The sequence below is a fragment of the Electrona antarctica genome (assembly GCF_951216825.1).
Source record: "Electrona antarctica genome assembly, chromosome: 17".
Classification (NCBI taxonomy): Eukaryota; Metazoa; Chordata; class Actinopteri; order Myctophiformes; family Myctophidae; genus Electrona; species Electrona antarctica.
This window is the reverse complement of record NC_136798.1, coordinates 43,332,838-43,353,996: the sequence shown is the minus strand read 5'-3', so window position 1 is coordinate 43,353,996 and position 21,159 is coordinate 43,332,838. Positions and strand designations below refer to the sequence as shown.

General features: G+C 45.5%; 1 protein-coding gene across 1 annotated transcript in view; it reads right to left on the bottom strand.

The window, feature by feature from the left end:
* rhag (Rh associated glycoprotein) overlaps positions 1-15,683 on the bottom strand; it is a 41,491-nt gene extending 25,808 nt beyond the window's left edge. The window contains exon 1 of the mRNA XM_079525953.1: positions 15,347-15,683. Coding sequence (XP_079382079.1) covers positions 15,347-15,539 — 193 coding nt within the window. The 5' untranslated portion in view covers positions 15,540-15,683. The remainder of the gene's footprint in view (positions 1-15,346) is intronic.
* Positions 15,684-21,159: the final 5,476 nt, after the last annotated feature.

The following is a 21,159-nucleotide window of genomic DNA, read 5'->3' as shown; positions in this document are numbered from 1 at the left end:
GTCCTGCAACGTCCCCTTATCATACACTAAACTCACCCCACACAGCTACTGCTGTTGTCCTGCGACGTCCCCTTATCATTCACTAAACTCACCCCACACACACAGCTACTGCTGTTGTCCTGCAACGTCCCCTTATCATTCACTAAACTCACCCCACACAGCTACTGCTGTTGTCCTGCAACGTCCCCTTATCATTCACTAAACTAACCCCACACAGCTACTGCTGTTGTCCTGCAACGTCCCCTTATCATTCACTAAACTCACCCCACACACACAGCTACTGCTGTTGTCCTGCAACGTCCCCTTATCGTTCACTAAACTCACCCCACACAGCTACTGCTGTTGTCCTGCAACGTCCCCTTATTATTCACTAAACTCACCCCACACAGCTACTGCTGTTGTCCTGCGACGTCCCCTTGTCATTCACTAAACTCACCCCACACAGCTACTGCTGTTGTCCTGCAACGTCCCCTTATCATTCACTAAACTCACCCCACACAGCTACTGCTGTTGCCCTGCATGGAACGTCCCCTTATCATTCACTAAACTCACCCCACACAGCTACTGCTGTTGTCCTGCAACGTCCCCTTATCATTCACTAAACTCACCCCACACAGCTACTGCTGTTGTCCTGCAACGTCCCCTTATCATTCACTAAACTCACCCCACACACACAGCTACTGCTGTTGTCCTGCGACGTTCCCTTATCGTTCACTAAACTCACCCCACACAGCTACTGCTGTTGTCCTGCGACGTCTCCTTATCGTTCACTAAACTCACCCCACACAGCTACTGCTGTTGTCCTGCGACGTCCCCTTATCGTTCACTAAACTCACCCCACACAGCTAATGCTGTTGTCCTGCAACGTCCCCTTATCATTCACTAAACTCACCCCACACAGCTACTGCTGTTGTCCTGCGACGTCCCCTTATCGTTCACTAAACTCACCCCACACAGCTACTGCTGTTGTCCTGCAACGTCCCCTTATCATACACTAAACTCACCCTGTCATGCCACTTGACGGAAAAGAGTGTTTAGCATCATCTAGTGGTTGCTTTGAAGACTGCTGTCAGCTAATGTGTTCTAGTTTCCCTGTGTTCTTATTGGTAGTTGTGATCACATGTCACAAGGCCTTTACTTCCTGGTCAGCCATTGTTTTGAGAAAAACACAGTATGTTCTACAGATGTTACAGAATATTGAATCCCTTGCCATCCACCTGTTTTGAGCCTTGGAGAAGCTTTGTCTGTGAGTTTATCTTACATGTTTCATGTTTGAGAATAAGTAATGATGCATATTATTATTATGGTCAATTGTCTACCATGCCATTTGCTATTACTTGCTTTGTTATTTGTAATGCAGTGTTCTTGTCTAGCTGATTTAGGCATTACATTTATGTTTATTAAGAGCTTTTTTGTGCATTTATTTTCAGTTTCACAAATTGCTGGAAAGGCATTGTAAACAAGTTGATGAAGAAGTGTGAAGTAAACAACCTCCAATTCTACGTCCGCGTCTCATCAAGTCTTTCAGTGCCTAGTACCTTTCTGTTTAGCTATCTGTCACTTCGTGTAGTCACACACGCAGGGGACAGAACAGTGAAAAGACAGCATCACAGCGAGGCCATTACAGTTATTCTGGCAAACAGGACAGCGGCTCTCTGCTTCGTCTTCATACAATAACTGGAGTCCAGCATACACAAGATGGACAAGGAGGCAGACACAGGCAACGAACAGGATGTTCAATCTTCAAGTTCGTACGCAACAAGATCTCGTGCTAGTTGCTCTACTGGCTCCAGCAATTCATCAGCGAGCCTAGCAGCAGTTAAAGCACGCGCCAGAGCCGAAGCAGTGTGCGCTCGCAGCACCTTTGTTAAAAAAGAAACTGAGCTCATGGTCAAAAAAGCTCAGTTGGAGGCTGCTCTAATCACACTGAAGCAAGAGCAAGAGTGTGCAGCAGCCGTGGCTGAGGCTGTGTTTCTTGAATCAGCCGCTCTAGAACTGGGATCTCAAGCAAATCCCAACTCACTGAACATTGCATCAATCCACCACGAGTCCAGAGAGAAAAGAACAAGTGACTATGTTGAATGCCATTCCAGACTTGACTCTATTGAGTTGTCACCGCCCCAATCTGAGTGTCACACTGCACCCAATCAGCCACATAATATCCCTCACACCCCTCCACCACAAGACAGTAAGCAAATTCATAGTCATTCAACTAATGATGGAATGGGTTCCGCTTCGGCTTATGCCAGAGTACACAATATGACACCACAGTCATCTGTTCCTGACAACACAGGCATAAATGACTTTGCTATCTACATGGCTCGTCGCGAGATTGTGACCTCTGGGATGACCATCTTCGACGATCGTCCAGACAATTATTGGAGCTGGAAGTCAACCTTTGTGAATTTCATAACAGGACTGAAAATCACCTACAGGGAAGAGCTTGACCTTCTAACAAGGTGGTTGGGCTCCGAGTCATCAGAGCAGGTCAGGAGAATCAGAGCCGTTCATGTTAGCGACCCTGCTGCTGGGCTCAGGATGGCGTGGACGCGCCTTGATGAGACATATGGGTGTCCTGAGATCGTTGAGAAGGCTCTTTTAGACAAGCTTGAGAGTTTCCCCAAGATTAACAACAAAGAGCCCCTAAAATTGAGAGACCTTGGCGACCTGTTAAGGGAGTTGGAGTCAGCTAAATTAGAGGGCTATTTGACTGGACTCGCTTACTTGGATACACCTCGGGGTGTCAACCCTATAGTGGAGAAACTGCCATATGGGCTCCAAGAGAAATGGATGACACAAGGTAGTTTGTACAAGCTGAAAAATGAAGTTCAGTTTCCACCATTTTCATTCTTCACTGATTTTGTTTGCAGAGAGGCCCATATTCGTAATGATCCGAGTTTCACACTCAGTTCATCTGGCATGGCAGTAAAACCAGACAGTTATGTAAAAAGTTACACACACTCTAGAGATCAAGTTTCATCCCACAAAACAGAAATCATGCCAGATCCAGTAAACCAGTTTACAAAGACTGCCAGCAGTAACTTGGACATTAACAGGCAGTGTCCAATTCACAATAAACCCCATCCACTAATGCGATGCAGAGGCTTCAGAGCTAAGACACTGGAGGAACGCAAAACATTTCTCAAAGAGAGTGGGGTTTGTTTCAGATGCTGCTCCTCAACTCATCATGTGGCTAAAAACTGCAGAACGACCATTCAGTGCAACGAGTGTGACAGCAACAAACATGTCACAGCTCTTCATCCAGGACCAGCCCCATGGACCGCCATGGACTCTGACACAGAGCATGGCGGGGAGCAGAGAGAAGATGCTCCTGCCGAAATAGTCTCCAAATGTACAGAAGTACATGGCAGAACCAATACCTCTAAAATCTGTCTCATAAAGGTGTATCCAGCAGGACAACCACACAGATCTGTAAGAGTCTATGCTGTACTCGATGACCAGAGTAACAGGTCTCTCGCTCGCCCTGAGTTCTTCGATCTGTTTGACTCGCATGGAGCAGATTCTCCCTACACACTGCGCACATGTGCTGGAGTGACTCAAATGTCTGGCAGAAGAGGAACTGGCTTTGTAGCTCAGACATTAGATGGAAGATCCGACGTGCTGCTCCCCACACTCATAGAGTGCGACCATATCCCGGGTGATAGGTCAGAAATACCTACACCTGAGGCTGCCAAACACCACTCTCACCTTAGGCCTATAGCTCATCTCATACCTGAACTTGACCCTAATGCACAGATTCTCCTCCTCCTTGGCCGGGACATCTTACAAGTCCACAAAGTAAGAGACCACCGGAATGGGCCGGACAACGCTCCTTATGCGCAACGACTAGACCTTGGCTGGGTTGTCATTGGAGACGTCTGTCTGGGCGCTGCTCACAAGCCACATGGCGTCAGCACATACCGGACCAATGTTCTGGAAAATGGCCGCCACTCTCACTAGCCTCTACCCTGGACAGTTCCTTGCCTTATCTTTACAGTCTGTTAGACATTGATAGTGGTATTCTCTTTAATGCCAGACGGGGAGTGTCATGCCACTTGACGGAAAAGAGTGTTTAGCATCATCTAGTGGTTGCTTTGAAGACTGCTGTCAGCTAATGTGTTCTAGTTTCCCTGTGTTCTTATTGGTAGTTGTGATCACATGTCACAAGGCCTTTACTTCCTGGTCAGCCATTGTTTTGAGAAAAACACAGTATGTTCTACAGATGTTACAGAATATTGAATCCCTTGCCATCCACCTGTTTTGAGCCTTGGAGAAGCTTTGTCTGTGAGTTTATCTTACATGTTTCATGTTTGAGAATAAGTAATGATGCATATTATTATTATGGTCAATTGTCTACCATGCCATTTGCTATTACTTGCTTTGTTATTTGTAATGCAGTGTTCTTGTCTAGCTGATTTAGGCATTACATTTATGTTTATTAAGAGCTTTTTTGTGCATTTATTTTCAGTTTCACAAATTGCTGGAAAGGCATTGTAAACAAGTTGATGAAGAAGTGTGAAGTAAACAACCTCCAATTCTACGTCCGCGTCTCATCAAGTCTTTCAGTGCCTAGTACCTTTCTGTTTAGCTATCTGTCACTTCGTGTAGTCACACACGCAGGGGACAGAACACACCCCACACAGCTACTGCTGTTGTCCTGCGACGTCCCCTTATCATTCACTAAACTCACACCACACAGCTACTGCTGTTGTCCTGCAACGTCCCCTTATCATACACTAAACTCACCCCACACAGCTACTGCTGTTGTCCTGCGACGTCCCCTTATCATTCACTAAACTCACACCACACAGCTACTGCTGTTGTCCTGCAACGTCCCATTATCATTCACTAAACTCAACCCACACAGCTATACTGCTGTTGTCCTGCAACGTCCCCTTATCATTCACTAAACTCACCCCACACAGCTACTGCTGTTGTCCTGCAACGTCCCCTTATCATTCACTAAACTCACCCCACACAGCTACTGCTGTTGTCCTGCAACGTCCCCTTATCATTCACTAAACTCACCCCACTCAGCTACTGCCTGTCGTCCTGCGACGTCCCCTTGTCATTCACTAAACTCACCCCACACAGCTACTGCTGTTGTCCTGCGACGTCCCCTTATTGTTCACTAAACTCACCACACACAGCTACTGCTGTTGTCCTGCAACGTCCCCTTATTATTCACTAAACTCACCCCACACAGCTACTGCTGTTGTCCTGCAACGTCCCCTTATCATTCACTAAACTCACCCCACACAGCTACTGCTGTTGTCCTGCAACGTCCCCTTATCATTCACTAAACTCAACCCACACAGCTACAGCTGTTGTCCTGCAACGTCCCCTTATCATTCACTAAACTCACCCCACACAGCTACTGCTGTTGTCCTGCAACGTCCCCTTATCATTCACTAAACTCAACCCACACAGCTATACTGCTGTTGTCCTGCGACGTCCCCTTATCGTTCACTAAACTCACCCCACACAGCTATACTGCTGTTGTCCTGCAACGTCCCCTTATCATTCACTAAACTCACCCCACTCAGCTACTGCCTGTCGTCCTGCGACGTCCCCTTGTCATTCACTAAACTCACCCCACACAGCTACTGCTGTTGTCCTGCGACGTCCCCTTATTGTTCACTAAACTCACCACACACAGCTACTGCTGTTGTCCTGCAACGTCCCCTTATTATTCACTAAACTCACCCCACACAGCTACTGCTGTTGTCCTGCAACGTCCCCTTATCATTCAATAAACTCACCCCACACAGCTACTGCGGTTGCCCTGCATGGAACGCCCACTTATCATTCACTAAACTCACCCCACACAGCTACTGCTGTTGTCCTGCAACGTCCCCTTATCATTCACTAAACTAACCCCACACAGCTACTGCTGTTGTCCTGCAACGTCCCCTTATCATTCACTAAACTCAACCCACACAGCTACAGCTGTTGTCCTGCAACGTCCCCTTATCATTCACTAAACTCACCCCACACAGCTACTGCTGTTGTCCTGCAACGTCCCCTTATCATTCACTAAACTCAACCCACACAGCTATACTGCTGTTGTCCTGCGACGTCCCCTTATCGTTCACTAAACTCACCCCACACAGCTATACTGCTGTTGTCCTGCAACGTCCCCTTATCATTCACTAAACTCAACCCACACAGCTACTGCTGTTGTCCTGCAACGTCCCCTTATCATTCACTAAACTCAACCCACACAGCTACTGCTGTTGTCCTGCAACGTCCCCTTATCATTCACTAAACTCACCCCACACAGCTACTGCTGTTGTCCTGCGACGTCCCCTTATCGTTCACTAAACTCACCCCACACAGCCGGCAGTTTTCTTTTGTACTACTGAATCTCACATAGTGGACTACTGCATGAATCAAACTAGTGTTTACTTTTAACCGTAGGTGTTATTCTCGAGTCTCGAACTGGCGCAAATGTTTTCAACAGTGACAAAAGCATGGACTGAGTGGCTCTGGCTGATGACGTAAATACCCTAACCGTATTGTTTCCTTGGAACAACATCCAATAAGCAACAACGTGGCTACATAACATGACGTTATGAAATACAAGTCAAACAGGAGGCTGGCCAGACTGAGTATAGCGAAGTGACAAAACAAATTCGCGGAACGCAGCGAATCAGGTTGGAAACCAGGCTACAGGAGAAACCACAAAAGCAACTTCCAACAAACTGCAAACATTCATCAACAGACGCTTACTTACAAATTGACTGGCCTAATAATACCATCACAAATGAAGAGCTCTGGCAAACCACACAACAGGAACCATTCGAAACCCAAATTTAATGCAGGGAATCAGGGCTGAATTGGGCACGGACTGAGGAAACCATCCATCAGGGATGTCAAACTCAAATACACAGTGGGCCAAAATAAAGAAATTGGTCTAGGTCGAGGGCCGGACTGTGTTACAACACACGGGCACCGCGGTCATGAGGACGTCCCAGGCAAACAGCAAAAAAGTAAATGCATTTAAAACTGAAAATGCATTATTATTAAGCTCAGTTTCCTGTTCTATGATCCTCACCAAGCACTGCTTTCATAGTATGTGATATGTGCCAATGCACTCGCAGTGCATTGTGGGACTTGTAGTATTATGGTGGTCCGTGCAGTATACCAGAGGGCCAGTTCTAATACTAATAAAATATCATCCCGCGGGCCAAAGATAATTCACTCACGGGCCTGATTTGGCCCCCGGGCCTTGAGTTTGACATATATGCTCCAACACAACCAGGCAGGCCTTCCTTAACCTGGACCACTCAGGTCCAGGGGACCCCAGGAAGACCCATTGTGTCGGGTGGGCTGACCACCTATCCCGTATCTCGCGTCACGCACAAATTAATATGGAATTCCTTTTTTTTTGTTTTTGCTTACCATGATACACTAATATTGTAATGTGGCGAGAGAGAAAGAGAGAGATTTCTTTTGGAGAGAAATGAGACAGTCCAAAGTGAAAGAGGACTGCAGGTGCATGTGTGTGTGTGTGTGCGCGTGTGTGTGTGTGCGCGTGTGTGTGTGCAAATCACCCGTGACTGGTTGCCAATCAGCCGTGGCTTCCTTCTGCGGTGTTAGGGTTAGGTTAGTTCAGGGGTTCTCAACCCGTGGGTCGCGACCCCTCGGGGGGTCGCCAAATTATTTTAGGGGGTCCCCAAATTATTAAAAAAAAAAAAAAAGATTTATTTTTAAATTTTATTTTCACTTTTTTTCAAAAATAGCAGACCTACAAGCTCGTAGCGCGCCACTCGGTGGCGCGCTAAGAGCTTGTAGATCTGCTATTTTTAAATAGCTAAATTATAACAATGCTTAAAACACCAAAAGGGGTTCCCGCCCAAAATGGTTTAAGGTTATTGTAGCAGTCAATTTATATTGGGGGTCGGGAGGGGGCGGGGCGGGGGTCCCGAGACATTGCCAAAGCATTTCCGTGGGTCCCCGGCCAAAAACGTTGAGAACCCCTGGGTTAGTTGACTGTTGGTAAAGCGCTTTCATCCAAAGCGCTTTACATAGATGCGTGCATTACATTCACCCAATCACACATGGCGGCGGAAACCATGCAAGGCACCAACCAGCACATCGGGAGCAATTTAGGGGTTCAGTGTCTTGCTCAAAGACACTTAAATGTTTTTGTATGTATTGTGTTGTGTTGTTTTGTTTTGTCTTGTTTTGTCTGGTTGAATTGTCTGTACAAAAAAAAGTGTCTTTATGTATAAAGTGTATTTCGTGAATTGCGGACCCCCTTGAAAATGAGATGGTTCATCTCAAGGGATTGTTCCTAATAAAGACATTTCAGACTTCACCACTGACTCTGGGGGAGCCCACAGGGATCGAATTGGAACCTCGTGGGTTGCTCACAGCGCAGCGCAAAGCGACCCGCTGTGAGCTTGTAGATCTGCTATTTCCACTCCTTGAGCCATCTATGCATAGACTGACCCAATGCGGGGGACTCCAGTCCAACAAAGTGCATGATGTGGGTTGTAAGAGGTTAAAACGATGGAATGCCATTCTACTATAGTGGCGTGTGTGCGTGCGCTGCTATGGAGAGAGCCGTTGGACCGCAGCCAATATAGTGACTGGCGCTACGCCCAAGTGTTAGGTCATATACTCTACTAGGGGCAATCCTCTATGGATGTGGGTGAGTGTGGCCTTGGGGGGAGTAGAATCCCCTCTGGATTTGATCACTCTGTAGAGTCTGTATGCTCCAGACATGGTGTGACAGCATAGCCTGAAAGTACCCAGGCTTTTAATGGACTACCAGAGGGTGCGGATTCAAACCAACGCTGGAAACCGACGCCGGCTCCCGATTGGTTCACCAACCTATGTGCCCGCCCCCTCCTCCTCCTCCCCAGTAGAACACAGCGGAGAACACTGACATCACCACATTTGGAGCGACGCCCCTCTGCACTGTTATTGGTTAGGAACATTGGAGCGACGCCCCTCTGCATTGTTGGTTGGTTAGGATATAGGAACCAAGGTTAATTAAATAAGGTTAGGAAGCGAAGACCGTAAGGTGGACTCCATGTTGCTCCCTGGAAGGAAAGAAACGTGCGCAATGGGCTATATGCAGCCAACACTTCCGCGTTCAGCTTCCTTGGTCTCAACTGTGCATGTTCTTTCCTTCCAGGGAGCAACATGGAGTCCACCGTACGGTCTTCGCTTCCTAACCCTATTTAATTAACCTTGGAAGGAACATGCAAGGTTCACTCTCACTCCTGTATGCCACATTTCCTGGATCGTTCGCAGAGGCTTTTATTTTTTTTCTCTCTCCCTTTTGAAACCAAAACACCTAATATAGGCAACAAAGTCTTATGCACACCTGATCAGAGACGGGTGCGTATAGGCAAGCTCAAACAAAAAGTACACAATGACCAAAATCGCAATGCAACCTAAACGCCTGGATTTTACTCAGATTGTTTCACTTACTGTAAGTAAAAGTAACGACACCAAAATGAAATACAAAATGAAATTTGACAAAGCATTTTCAAAAGTAGCCGATCTACATTTCGTCACATTGCTGTGTTCAGCTATTTCCGAAGAGCTTGCGTATACAGTAAGATAATAGGGTTAATGTTTCAATATGGTATAAGTGGACTGCTTAATGTATGATTTGTAATACATAACTGAATAGTAACTTGTAACCAAAGTTTTCACCTAAAAATAAGTGCAACATTTGCCTCTGAGATGTAACGGAATTGAATAAAAAAATCGAAATGCTCTAAAGTAAAAGTACCTGATAACTGCACTCATGTATACAGAACCACCGCTGGTTACAATAATAGCCCCCCCCCAAATCAATTCAGTTTAATTAAAGTGTCAAGTCCCAACAGGTTGTCTCACGTGTCTCTTGATGATAAAGCCGTGCCCAGAAGGGGGACCGCATTCCTTATATATGCCTTATTTCCCTCACTTTGAACTCCTGATTGTAGACATCTGGAACAGGCCGCACAAGGATTAATCATGGAACAGCAGCAGGCACCTGGCGCGGTTTACATTATTCATCCTCATTATATTTTATATACACATTCAAACAAGTCTGGGTTCATTTAAATGTCCACTCTGGCTTTTGTGTGTCCAACCCAGACAGTTTTATTTGTTTTAGGTTGCATGTTTCAATATTTGGATATTTTTATTAGGAGGGGGGTGTTGATAAAACTGAAATATCAAACATCTAAAATATTGGATCAAGCAACATGACAACGGTCTGCACCAGTGCCACCACAGAAGCCGGGGTATAGACAATGTAATGCGGTTGAACACATTTAACAAATCAACAGCTTCACACAAGATTATACCAATGTTTTCTGGTGGAAAAAACAGTAATCCTACTATATGCGCCACGTCTCTGTCTGCCTGCGTGTGTGTACGGTTGTAATGCACGTAACTCAAGAACCGTTTGCCCCGCCGACTTCAAATTCGACACACGCGTTCCACACCCCCGCAGGGAGTGCAGTGCCCGGCATCGAGTCGGTCGGACCCACGGTTGTCCAGAACCACCACAAAAGGCTCTGGTCAAGCTCTGTCAGTGGGCCTAATTAGCCCAAGTGCCCTCAACCTGTGCAATTTCCAGCCTCTGCCTCAGCCAATTGATTGCCATGGCAACCCCACACCTGCCAATTGATTACTTAACCAGTCCACTTTTCACAGTCAGTTTGCACTCTTTAGGCCAGCTTTACACTGCAGTCACTTCAAGTCAGATCCGATTCAAATCCGATTTTTTTCTCAAATCATTCACACTACCGTTTGCAAGTGACCAGATCCGATCTGTGCATTCAGACTGATTTTAACAACTCACCGCAAAACCGCCCTGCATCGACATATCTGCTTTGGTTACCGTGGTAACCGAGTTGTTTTTTTCCCGGTTTGCAATGCCGTCAGCCCGTTGATCAATATCACTCACACACACACACGAGTGACGAGTCATTACTGTATTTCTTTGGACCCACATTAATGAATGAAATAAAAATGAACACCCCCCCCCCCCCCCCCCGCCGTACAATTGCACAAATGAACCTCAGCTGCGTGGATCTCAGCTGATTTCATTCCACAGTGGCGAGGCGCACAAACTGATGCCTTTCATCATAACATTTAAATATTAAAACGGCAGAAGTAAACACATATGTTTAGCTCTGCATTAGCTATCCAACTTCATTTAACTTTGCCTTTGTTTAATATGTTGATACGAGGATGGGATTGTCTGTGAGGGAAGGTTTTTGAAACATCGGGTTTCATGTTTCATGTGTGCTGCGGCTGCTGCGGCCTCGTTATTAAACACTACGTAATTAATGTTCACTGCATTAACATCAAGTTCCATATGTTGCCCACCATGTCCACGTAATGTTACAGTAGGCTACCTGGCTACAGGCTTATTTGGTCACAAACATGTTTAGTTGTAGGCTTGTAGCCTATATTCCATCGCACCGTGCATCATTGATTATGTCGTGTCCAAAAGAACAGATCTGCAAGCTATCAACACGCCATGAAACTGCGTGTCGACAGCTTGTATGTCATGTGTTTTACGGCCTACCCGACGCACGTTACGCATTGGAACAAGCCATGGGTTTGAGAGGCTGATTGATGTAAACCGTAAACTTACAGTATTAGATAATTAATAGCATATTTAAAGTTGTCACTTGTCACGACGATATAGCTGTAGCTCTGTTTTGGAACATTGCACGAATACGATGAATGAAGGTAAGCTTTTCGAACGGAGACAAATTGGACATAGGCTAACTCAGAGACCACTTATAGTCTTAAAAGGAGACAAACTTTAAAATAGAAAGGAGAGGTCGCACAGCTCGTAGTCCCGATGCCAAAAATACTTTTTTTATTATACAATACATTAAAAAGTATTTTTGGCATTGGGACTACGAGCTCTCCTTTCTATTTTAAAGGGGGACCTTTAACCAACAACAATCCGACATTGCAGATAGGACCGCGTGTAGCCGTTCTCTAATCTCTACCTGTTGGTGACAGGTAGCCTATAGAGCGTCGCAGTCCCGCCTCCTAGCCCTGGACCAGGAAATGAAACCCAATGCATTATTCTCATAGACATTTCTTAAAGTATTTATTTAAAGACGGTTACGCCGCGGACAAAGCCAACTCGAGTCGTGACAACTCATGACAACACAAACAATATTTTGGACCAAACAAATAATTACAAAGAAGAAAAACAACAAAAAAAGTGTTTTTTTCTTCTTTCTAATTATTTGTTTGGTCCAAAATATTGTTTGTGTTGTCATGAGTTGTCACGACTCGAGTTGGCTTTGTCCGCGGCGTAACCGTCTTTAAATAAATACTTTAAGAAATGTCTATGAGAATAATGCATTGGGTTTCATTTCCTGGTCCAGGGTAGGAGGCGGGACTGCGACGCTCTATAGACAGCTAGACGGGTTGCTGTGGTTTTAATGCTCACGTCATTCACTATCAGGTCACGTGGTGTTGGGGTTCAGGTAGTAAAATCAGCTGTTCACCGGCGGGTTTCATGAATGGAAGGAGAGGGGGTGAACGGGGAGAAGTCCAACTTTGTTGACCGCATCGCTTTATGAACGCAAATACAACGCTATGCTACCTATAGGTCATTTGCACGTTGCACTATGCACTTTATGCTGCTAAATGAATTGTTTTCGAACAAAACGCTGAAACACATGGATCTTGGAGAAGTGATTTCATTACAAGCAGCGAGTCTGACAGGTAAACATTTCCCCCGCTTTAGCCTCTCGGCGACTAAATAAGTTTGTCCCGATGGTCGCCATACACTACCATTCCGCAAGAAATATCCTCATAAACGGCCTTGTTTCTGTAGCCTACATTTTGAGAAGTTTAGAATATTGTACGGAGGCATCCTCCAGTGTGCCTCCTCCCCAGTGATATGACAGGAGGAGCATCATTTCACATCCTACCCGGTTTGCATTTACCCCCCCATCACAGCGGTTTGACTCATATGTATATAAAGAATCAACTGACTGAGAGAAAACGCTAATGTTACTGCCGCCGAATTATTAACATTTTCGCTAGAAATAGACTTTATCAAATATGAGTGACTGACTGTTGTAACGATACAGAGACACCTCCCCGACAATATCATTTTGACAGTTTATTTATTTTTGAACCACAATGCTTATATGAGACGATTTAAAATTAAACTTCTGTGACCCTGGACCAAGGGATGAGGGAGTGACGTCAGGACTTTGGAACAGATTTCACTGTCTGTCCTGCGTCCGCTGTAGTGCTGACATAATGAAGTGACATTATTCCTATAAAACAAACGTGTGTTGCACTATTGTTTTCTCTCTTTTCTGTCCTCTCGCTTGTTTTCTTTTGCTCTCTTTTGGTTGTTTCCCTCTCACCTCTGTATGTGACTCAAGTCACATTTGAAAAAATCGGATTCCATGTGACCTGTCTGCATTTAGACTTATTTAAGCAAATCGGATTTCTATATTGAAGTGACACAAATCTGATTCAGGCTACATTCAGGCTAGATTTGTCTGCCAGTGTAAATCAGGCCTTATAAGACACAGGCAGACAGACAGACAGATACAGAATTATCCATGTGGGACACAGACATTATGGGACACAGACAGACAGTTAACATGGATGCTATGACAATGGGTATTGATACTACAGAGATCTCCATATACAGTATGGGCACAAAAAGGACACAGACAGATAGTTCAAACGGGTGCTATGACAAGTTGACAAAGGGTATTATTAGGTTCCCAAGGTGCATCGTTCCCAAGTAGGCCGGTATAGCTGACGGGCGCGTACAGGTCTAGTTATTAAAATACAACTTCTCCATGTTCCGCTTTCTCTCGTGTACCTTGTGTAGTACCTCCTCATGCCCGTAGGAGGAGTACACATACCCCCCCATTGGACCAACAACACAGTGCTGCTCAGGCACTGTGTACTTGGTTGATATGTGTGTATGAGGCCTCAGACAGACTTGAGATATTGAGCACTGAGCTAATCTCAGTGGTGGGAAAAAAAGTACTACGAAAGTAGCAATACTGCAATATAGAAAATGCTCTGTTACAAGTAAATGTCCAGCATTTAAAAAGTATTGGAAATTGGAAATATACTCAAGGAAAGTACAGTGCAAGTACCTCAACATTGCACTTGAAAACAGTACTTGAGTGCATATACTTAGTTACTTTTTCCACCACTGGCTAATCTCGTTGGCTCACGCCTGCCACACCCATTTATGAGCGAAACCACCGTGCACTGTCGTTGGCTTGTTTACAGGACGGCCCCGACTATCAACACGCCAGTGTCGATTTCGTCGACTAAAAACTATGACGGAAAAATGTCCGTCGACTATACCCTTTTTCACAGAGGAAAACTGAATAAAAACGAAATAGGAACTAAACTATGACGACTAAAACTGTGACTAATGTTAAGAGAGGGACCAGTAGAGGGACCAGTGGAACTAAAAGACAAGTCTGAGAATTGCAAATCTGCTGAGAATAGCAGATCTACAAGCTCGCAACACGTCGCAGGGCGACGCGTTGTGAGCTTGTAGATCGGCTATTTTCAGCGTGCAAACAAGCATAAAATCCGTCATTACGACACCATCAAGGCCTGCCAAAACACATTTTAGTCGACTAAATCAGCTGTAGAATTAGTCGACTAAAATATTCAGTCGACTCAAACTAGACTAACACTAAAACATTCCAGGTGACTAAAATGTGACTAAAACTAAATGAAAACTATTCAAGAGACTAAACCAAAAATCTAAATTTGCTGTCAAAATCAACACTGCAACATGCAAAAATGACCACAACAAGCCAAAATAAGACAAGTCCAATCAATCAAACATTTGCTGTCAAAACAAGTCCAAACAATCAAACATTTGCTGTCAAAATCAACACGGCACCAGTGTTATTTTCGTCGACTAAAACTAAGACGAAAAATGTTCGTCGACTACCTTTTTCCACTGACGAAAACTAAATGGAATGGAAACTAAGCTATGATGACTAAAACTAAGATTAAATATATACTGACAATTTCATCAACCAATAAAAACTAGACTAAAATGCAGGAAGAGACTAGTGGACAAGAGATCCAGTATAAGTAATTTTCTCTCACACACATGGTTGCATGTTGGAAATAGCCGATCTACAAGTTCACAAGTGAGCTTGTAGATCAGCTATTTTCAGCAAGTGTAAAAACAGTCATTACGACGGCATCAAGGCCCGCCAAAATACATTTTAGTCGACTAAATCAACTGTAGATTTAGTCGACTAAAATCCTAGAGACTATGGCTAAAACAACAGTGCACTGAACTGCCCCGGTCAGTTGTCCATGCAGTTATACTGTCCGAACTTACTGGGGTAGAGGGTCATGGGGTCCTCAGGCTTCGTGCCGTTGGCGGGGGCGGGGGTCCCGTGGCCCTCGCCATCGTGCCCCCCCTTTCCGTCGTCGTAAACCACAAACACGGCGAACAGGATGATGGTGATAATCTCCAGGGTCAACGCCACCACGGGGAACTTGAGCCTCATGTTGGTGGAGTACGCAGGCATGGTCTCTCACACACACACACACACACACTAATGTCAACTCTCTTTCTGTCTCTCTCTATCTCTCCCTCTGGCTCTCCCTCTCTCTGACACACACACACTCTCGCACTCTCTCTCTCTCTCTCTCTCTGTGTGTGTGTCTGTCTATCTTTTGAGGTGGTGTGATAGCTAAGGGGGCTGGTCGAGGCTGCGGGTGGTTTTTAAATTGGTGCATGATTCCTGGTGACCAATGACAGTGCCGGACAGATCAGGGAGGGGGTCTGGGAGGTTACCCCCCCCCCCCCCACACACACACACACACACACACACACACACACACACACACACACACACACACACACACTTGGGCTATAAGCTTGTTTTAAAGAGGGGGGCCAAAACAGGACGTCTAGGCAAAACATACAGTAATGACAGTATGTACAATAATGTCACAGAGTGGACAGGAGTGGACCCCTTCTTAACGAGCCGTTTCCCCCCCCGACTAATTTTTCACTGTCAAAGTCAGTGTTTTTGTTTTGCTTTTGTTAAGCCATTAAGACCTATAGCTGAGGCGTGTGTGAGCCGAGTCAAGGTGCAACATAATATTCAAGGTGCGTTTAGTCCGCGGTCGGTTCAAGGAAGAGCTAAAGTCCAAGTCAACTAGTCCACAGTAGGTTCAGGAAATGCAAGAAAAAAAGACGGTCTAAGGTCAGCCTTAACGGCATTGCCTGTTGCCATCAGCATGGCCAGGTCGCTGGGCAAGGCTCAGCGTCCTGTTGACAGACTCATGCCATGCCTCCATTGCCTCAGCAATCTGACGGCTGTCGGGTGGAAACGGTTCCTTAGCACAGGGGTTCTCAACGTTTTTGGCCCGGGGACCCCCGAAAATGCTTTGGCAACGTCTCGGGACCCCCGCCCCGCTCCCCTCCCGACCCCCAATATAAATTGACTGCTACAATAACCTTAATAATAGAGACAATACACCATCAATAAATACTGAAACCAGATATAATCATTAGGGAAGGTGTATGCATGTACTATGTGTACTATATGTACTCTTAATTTCTCTTAATTTCTATTTTCCAGCCATTCAGTTGCATTTTTTTTTTTAAATTATTTGGGGACCCCCCAAAATGATTTGGCGACCCCCGAGGGGTCGCGACCCACCGGTTGAGAACCCCTGCCCTTAGCATGGTGGTGCCGCTCTTGATACTGCGGCATGAAGGCCCCTCTTTGTCCTTCCGTGGTCGTTGCGAGGGGTTGAACAGTTTGTGACTCGGGTGGCGTTTGTCCTTGATGATGATGATGCCCTGGGCTTTAGCTTATACGCACCGCTTGTTGTACAACCCCTGGAGCTCGGGGGAGCTCACCTCCCATTGTGGGCTGTGGTATAGGCCCCTTATACGAGGCTGTGACACTGCCTGATAGGAGGCCTTCAACTGAGTTGTGGTAGTATACAGCAGGGGTTCTCAACCCGTGGGTCGCGACCCCTCGGGGGGTCGCCAAATTATTTTAGGGGGTCCCCAAATTATTTTCAAAAAATAAAAATAAAAATATATTTTTTTTTTATATTTTTTTTCACGATTTTTCAAAAATAGCAGACCTACAAGCTAAATTATAACAATGCTTAAAACACCAAAAGGGGTTCCCGCCCAAAATGGTTTAAGGTTATTGTAGCAGTCAATTTATATTGGGGGTCGGGAGGGGGCGGGGCGGGGGGTCCCGAGACATTGCCAAAGCATTTCCGGGGGTCCCCGGCCAAAAACGTTGAGAACCCCTGGTATACAGCATGAGGAGGCGGTGTCCTACTCCAAATTTCTTCAGTACACAGTCGCTCTTGGGCCTTTTTTCCTCACGTGTGTGCATGGCGTGTGAGGCCCATTTGAGATCCTCTTTGACACGTGCACTCCGAGGAACTCCAGCTCGCCGGCCCTTTCCACTGCAGCGCCATCGATGAGGAGGATCGATGGCCGGCCCGCGTGATCCTGAAGTCCACGATCAGCTCCTTATTGGTCTTGTCAACGTTGAGGGTTGAGGTTGTTCTCCCGACTCCCAGAGTGCCAGTGTGTTGATCTCGTCTCTGTAGTCGGGACTCGTCGCTGTCGATGATTCGGCATATCACTGTCGTCCGCGTGTACTCAATGATGGTGTTGGAGTCATGTGTGGCCGTGCAGTCGTACAGTACGTGTACACCAGGGGTGGGCAACTGGCGGCCCGGGGGGCCACATGCGGCCCCCACCTTCACTTAATGTGGCCCTCAGGTTAATGTCAGAATACTGATATAATATTGGTTTCAGCTGTTTACAATTCCACAACATGCAAACATGACCCGCTTGAATTACTTCAGTCTAAATTAGTAGCTCATTGCTTCAACACAAGTATAATTAAAGGCATTTGAAATGACATAAAAATGTTAATTTTCAGGATTCCAATTCAAAAATATAAAAAAATAATTCAAGATTTAAATTCGAAAATAGCAAAAATAGCCGATCTACAAGCTCAAAACGCGTCGCGGTAGATCGGCTATTTTTTGCTACGACAGTAATATATGGCCCTAGGGAGTGAGTGTGGAAATATAGTGGCCCTCTCCATCGTCAAAGTTGCCCACCCCTGGTGTACACGGAGTACAGGAGAGGGTCAGCACAGCACATATCTGCATGGAGTGCTCCAGTGTTGAGGGTCAGATGTGATGCTGCCCTTTCTCACCACCTGGTGTCGGCTTGACAGGAAGTCTTGTATCCATTCGCACATGCCTGGATGTATAGCTCTAGGTCTCGGAGCTTTGTGTCAAGTTTCGCTGCAGAGAGAGAGAGAGAGAGAGAGAGAGAGAGAGAGAGAGAGAGAGAGAGAGAGAGAGAGAGAGAGAGAGACAGAGAGGGGGGGGGGGCAGGGACAGAGAGAGAGAGAGAGAGAGAGAGAGAGAGGGGGGGGGGCAGGGACAGAGAGAGAGAGAGAGAGAGAGAGAGAGACAGAGAGAGAGAGAGAGAGAGAGACAGAAGGTGCGGTTCCATTAAGCCTTTGCGAAAAAAGGAAGCGTATGTTCATTAAGTCGAAAAAAAGAAAAGCGAATTGTCGGTGTTTCCATTAAACTGATAAAATGCGCATATGACATAAGTTCATTAAATATGCAGTAGTTGGCACTGTTTTGCCAGTAAAGTGAGGCTCATGTAAAGTATAGTCCTAATCCATGTTCACACCATTGATTTAGGGATTTGATGGGCTTTCTTTACAGTCAAAGAACGATTTGTTGTGTAATTCTTGTCTTAATATATTCGGGGGACATGTAGCCTATATGTCGCGGGACTCGATTGGAGAATACTGGTCGTTTATACTGTAAATGGATTGATTGCAGCTGCAAACAGTTGTGGATAACTTGTTTCATCGGCTATAGCCTATAGCCTACACGTTTAGGTTGCTTATCTTATGCAATGAATATAAGAATAGATGAAGCATATGCATGGATCGAAATCGAATAGCCTGCAGGGACCCAGGCAGCTTTATATAAAAGTTTAGTCTACTACGCTACTCGTAGTCCACGTGTGTGTGTGTGTGTGTGTGTGTGTGTGTGTGTGTGTGTGTGTGTGTGTGTGTCTTGCATCCATACAGTAGCGATCCAGATATCAAAATGATCGGAGCGCCCCGATCAACTCGGGAGGATTCAGACTTCATAAGGGATCCCATTCCCATGCACCGTTCACTCCACTGCCTCCCCATCGTTTTTTATTTTATTTTCCAACTGTTCAAAAGCGATATAATGCGAGTGTAATGCTTTCTAATGAAAAACCTTTTCCGCAAGTGTTTCCATACACTATTTGCGCATTTCCCTTTTTTCGAAAAAGCCTAAATCCGCAACCTCCAAGCGAAAAAGTGTTTTTGCGAAAAATGGAGACTTATTCGCATATTGATGTGTTTCCATCCAGGAGATTTTGCGCAAGAGCCTTAATGCGCATAAAAACGGCTTTATGGAAACGCACCTAGAGAGGGGGGGCAGGGACAGAGAGAGAGAGAGAGAGAAAAACTGTCTCCACTTGGGTGGAGGCAGAAATTATGTTATTGCTCTCGTCCATCCGTCCGACTGCATGTCCGTCGTCCTGTGGACAGCTAATATCGGATGCCAAATTCACATGCACACTCCGAGCAGGCCATAGTGTGTGAAACTCCTCCAACCCCAAAACTTCAACTTGGCCTCATGGTTGGCGCTAACACATGCTGATTCACGTTGTGGGCCTATATATACGCCAATTGTGTCATCATGCCAATGCCAGTTAGACTGGCAGCCCAGGGGACAGCCCAGTTTGTTTCTAGAGCCTGGAGTATAGAAGACAGTCCCAGCTCTTCAAGTAGGTACATGTGTCTCCTGTTACAGGCCCAATGGTGTATTTTATTTTATGGTATTGTATTGTATATTATGTATAATCGGCCTTGTAAGGATTAGTCAGTTTGGTATTCACTTGATCATTGTTTGCAAACCGTCATGTCGGTTTATTGTCATTGTTTATGTAAAGTGTCAAAAGTGTCCTGTAAGTCCATATGGGCTGGGCTTCTTCGGAAGCATGACACACACACACAATCAATCAATCAATCAATCAATCAATCAATCAATCAATCAATCAATCAATCAATCGATCAATCAATCAATCAATCATATACTGGTGGGCCATAAATAAAACATTCTATTAAAGAAATTCTGCCCTTGTGCGCAACGATTGGCCCCGCTATGAGGCCGGACTTTGGACCTGCCTGCTCTAGAGAGTATAGATAGACCAGACTGAGGTCATTCAGCTTTGTGAATGGAGGATATATTAGTGACATGTGTTTGTTTTGGAGTTCAGCTCAGTGTGGACCTGTTCCCAGACCTGCCTACAATCACTTCCAAATGTTGAGAGATATCAGTAGTACTGTGTAATCACCCCCCCCCCCCCCTCTCTCTCTCTCAATTCAATTCAAAGGGCTTTATTGGCATGAGAAAACATACGTTTACATTGTCAAAGCAGAAAGCACAATACAACAATACAGCAATACAATCAAAACAAAAAATATATATATATATATGTGCCACAGTTGGTAGTGCTGTCGCCTCACAGCTAGAAGGTCCTGTGTGGAGTTTGCATGTTCTCCCCGTGTCTCCTAGGGTAGGTACCCTCACAAAAACATGCAGTAATCCTGGTCTCTAAACTGCCTCCCCCTGGCCAGCCGGGGCGCCTGATGGAGGGGAAAGGAACTGGTTGGAATAACGCGCTACGTCCAACCAGGGAAACTCCCCCCCGTCAGGTGTAAAGGAGCAACTTGGACACTCAGGCATGAAGGAAGCATGAGTTGCTCTCCCCATGTCCCCCATATATGGGGGACTAGGTTGGCGGAGGGTGTGTAGAGCCCAGGATCACATTAGATAATTGACACAGGGGTGAAAATGGGTTACAAAATCGTGGGATAAAAAAAAAAAAAAAAAGAAAAAATATGTACATTTGAAAGTCAGAATCTTCAATAGATCAATTTCTATGTACCAAGATCACTGGATGCAGGTATAGTGCAGGAATATACACAATGATTAGTCTTTAGGGTGGTTGTGTTCTGTTTGATATCCTTCTCCTATCACAGCAACTCACGAATCTTGCTGCTGTGTTTGCACATTGTTGTACTTCGC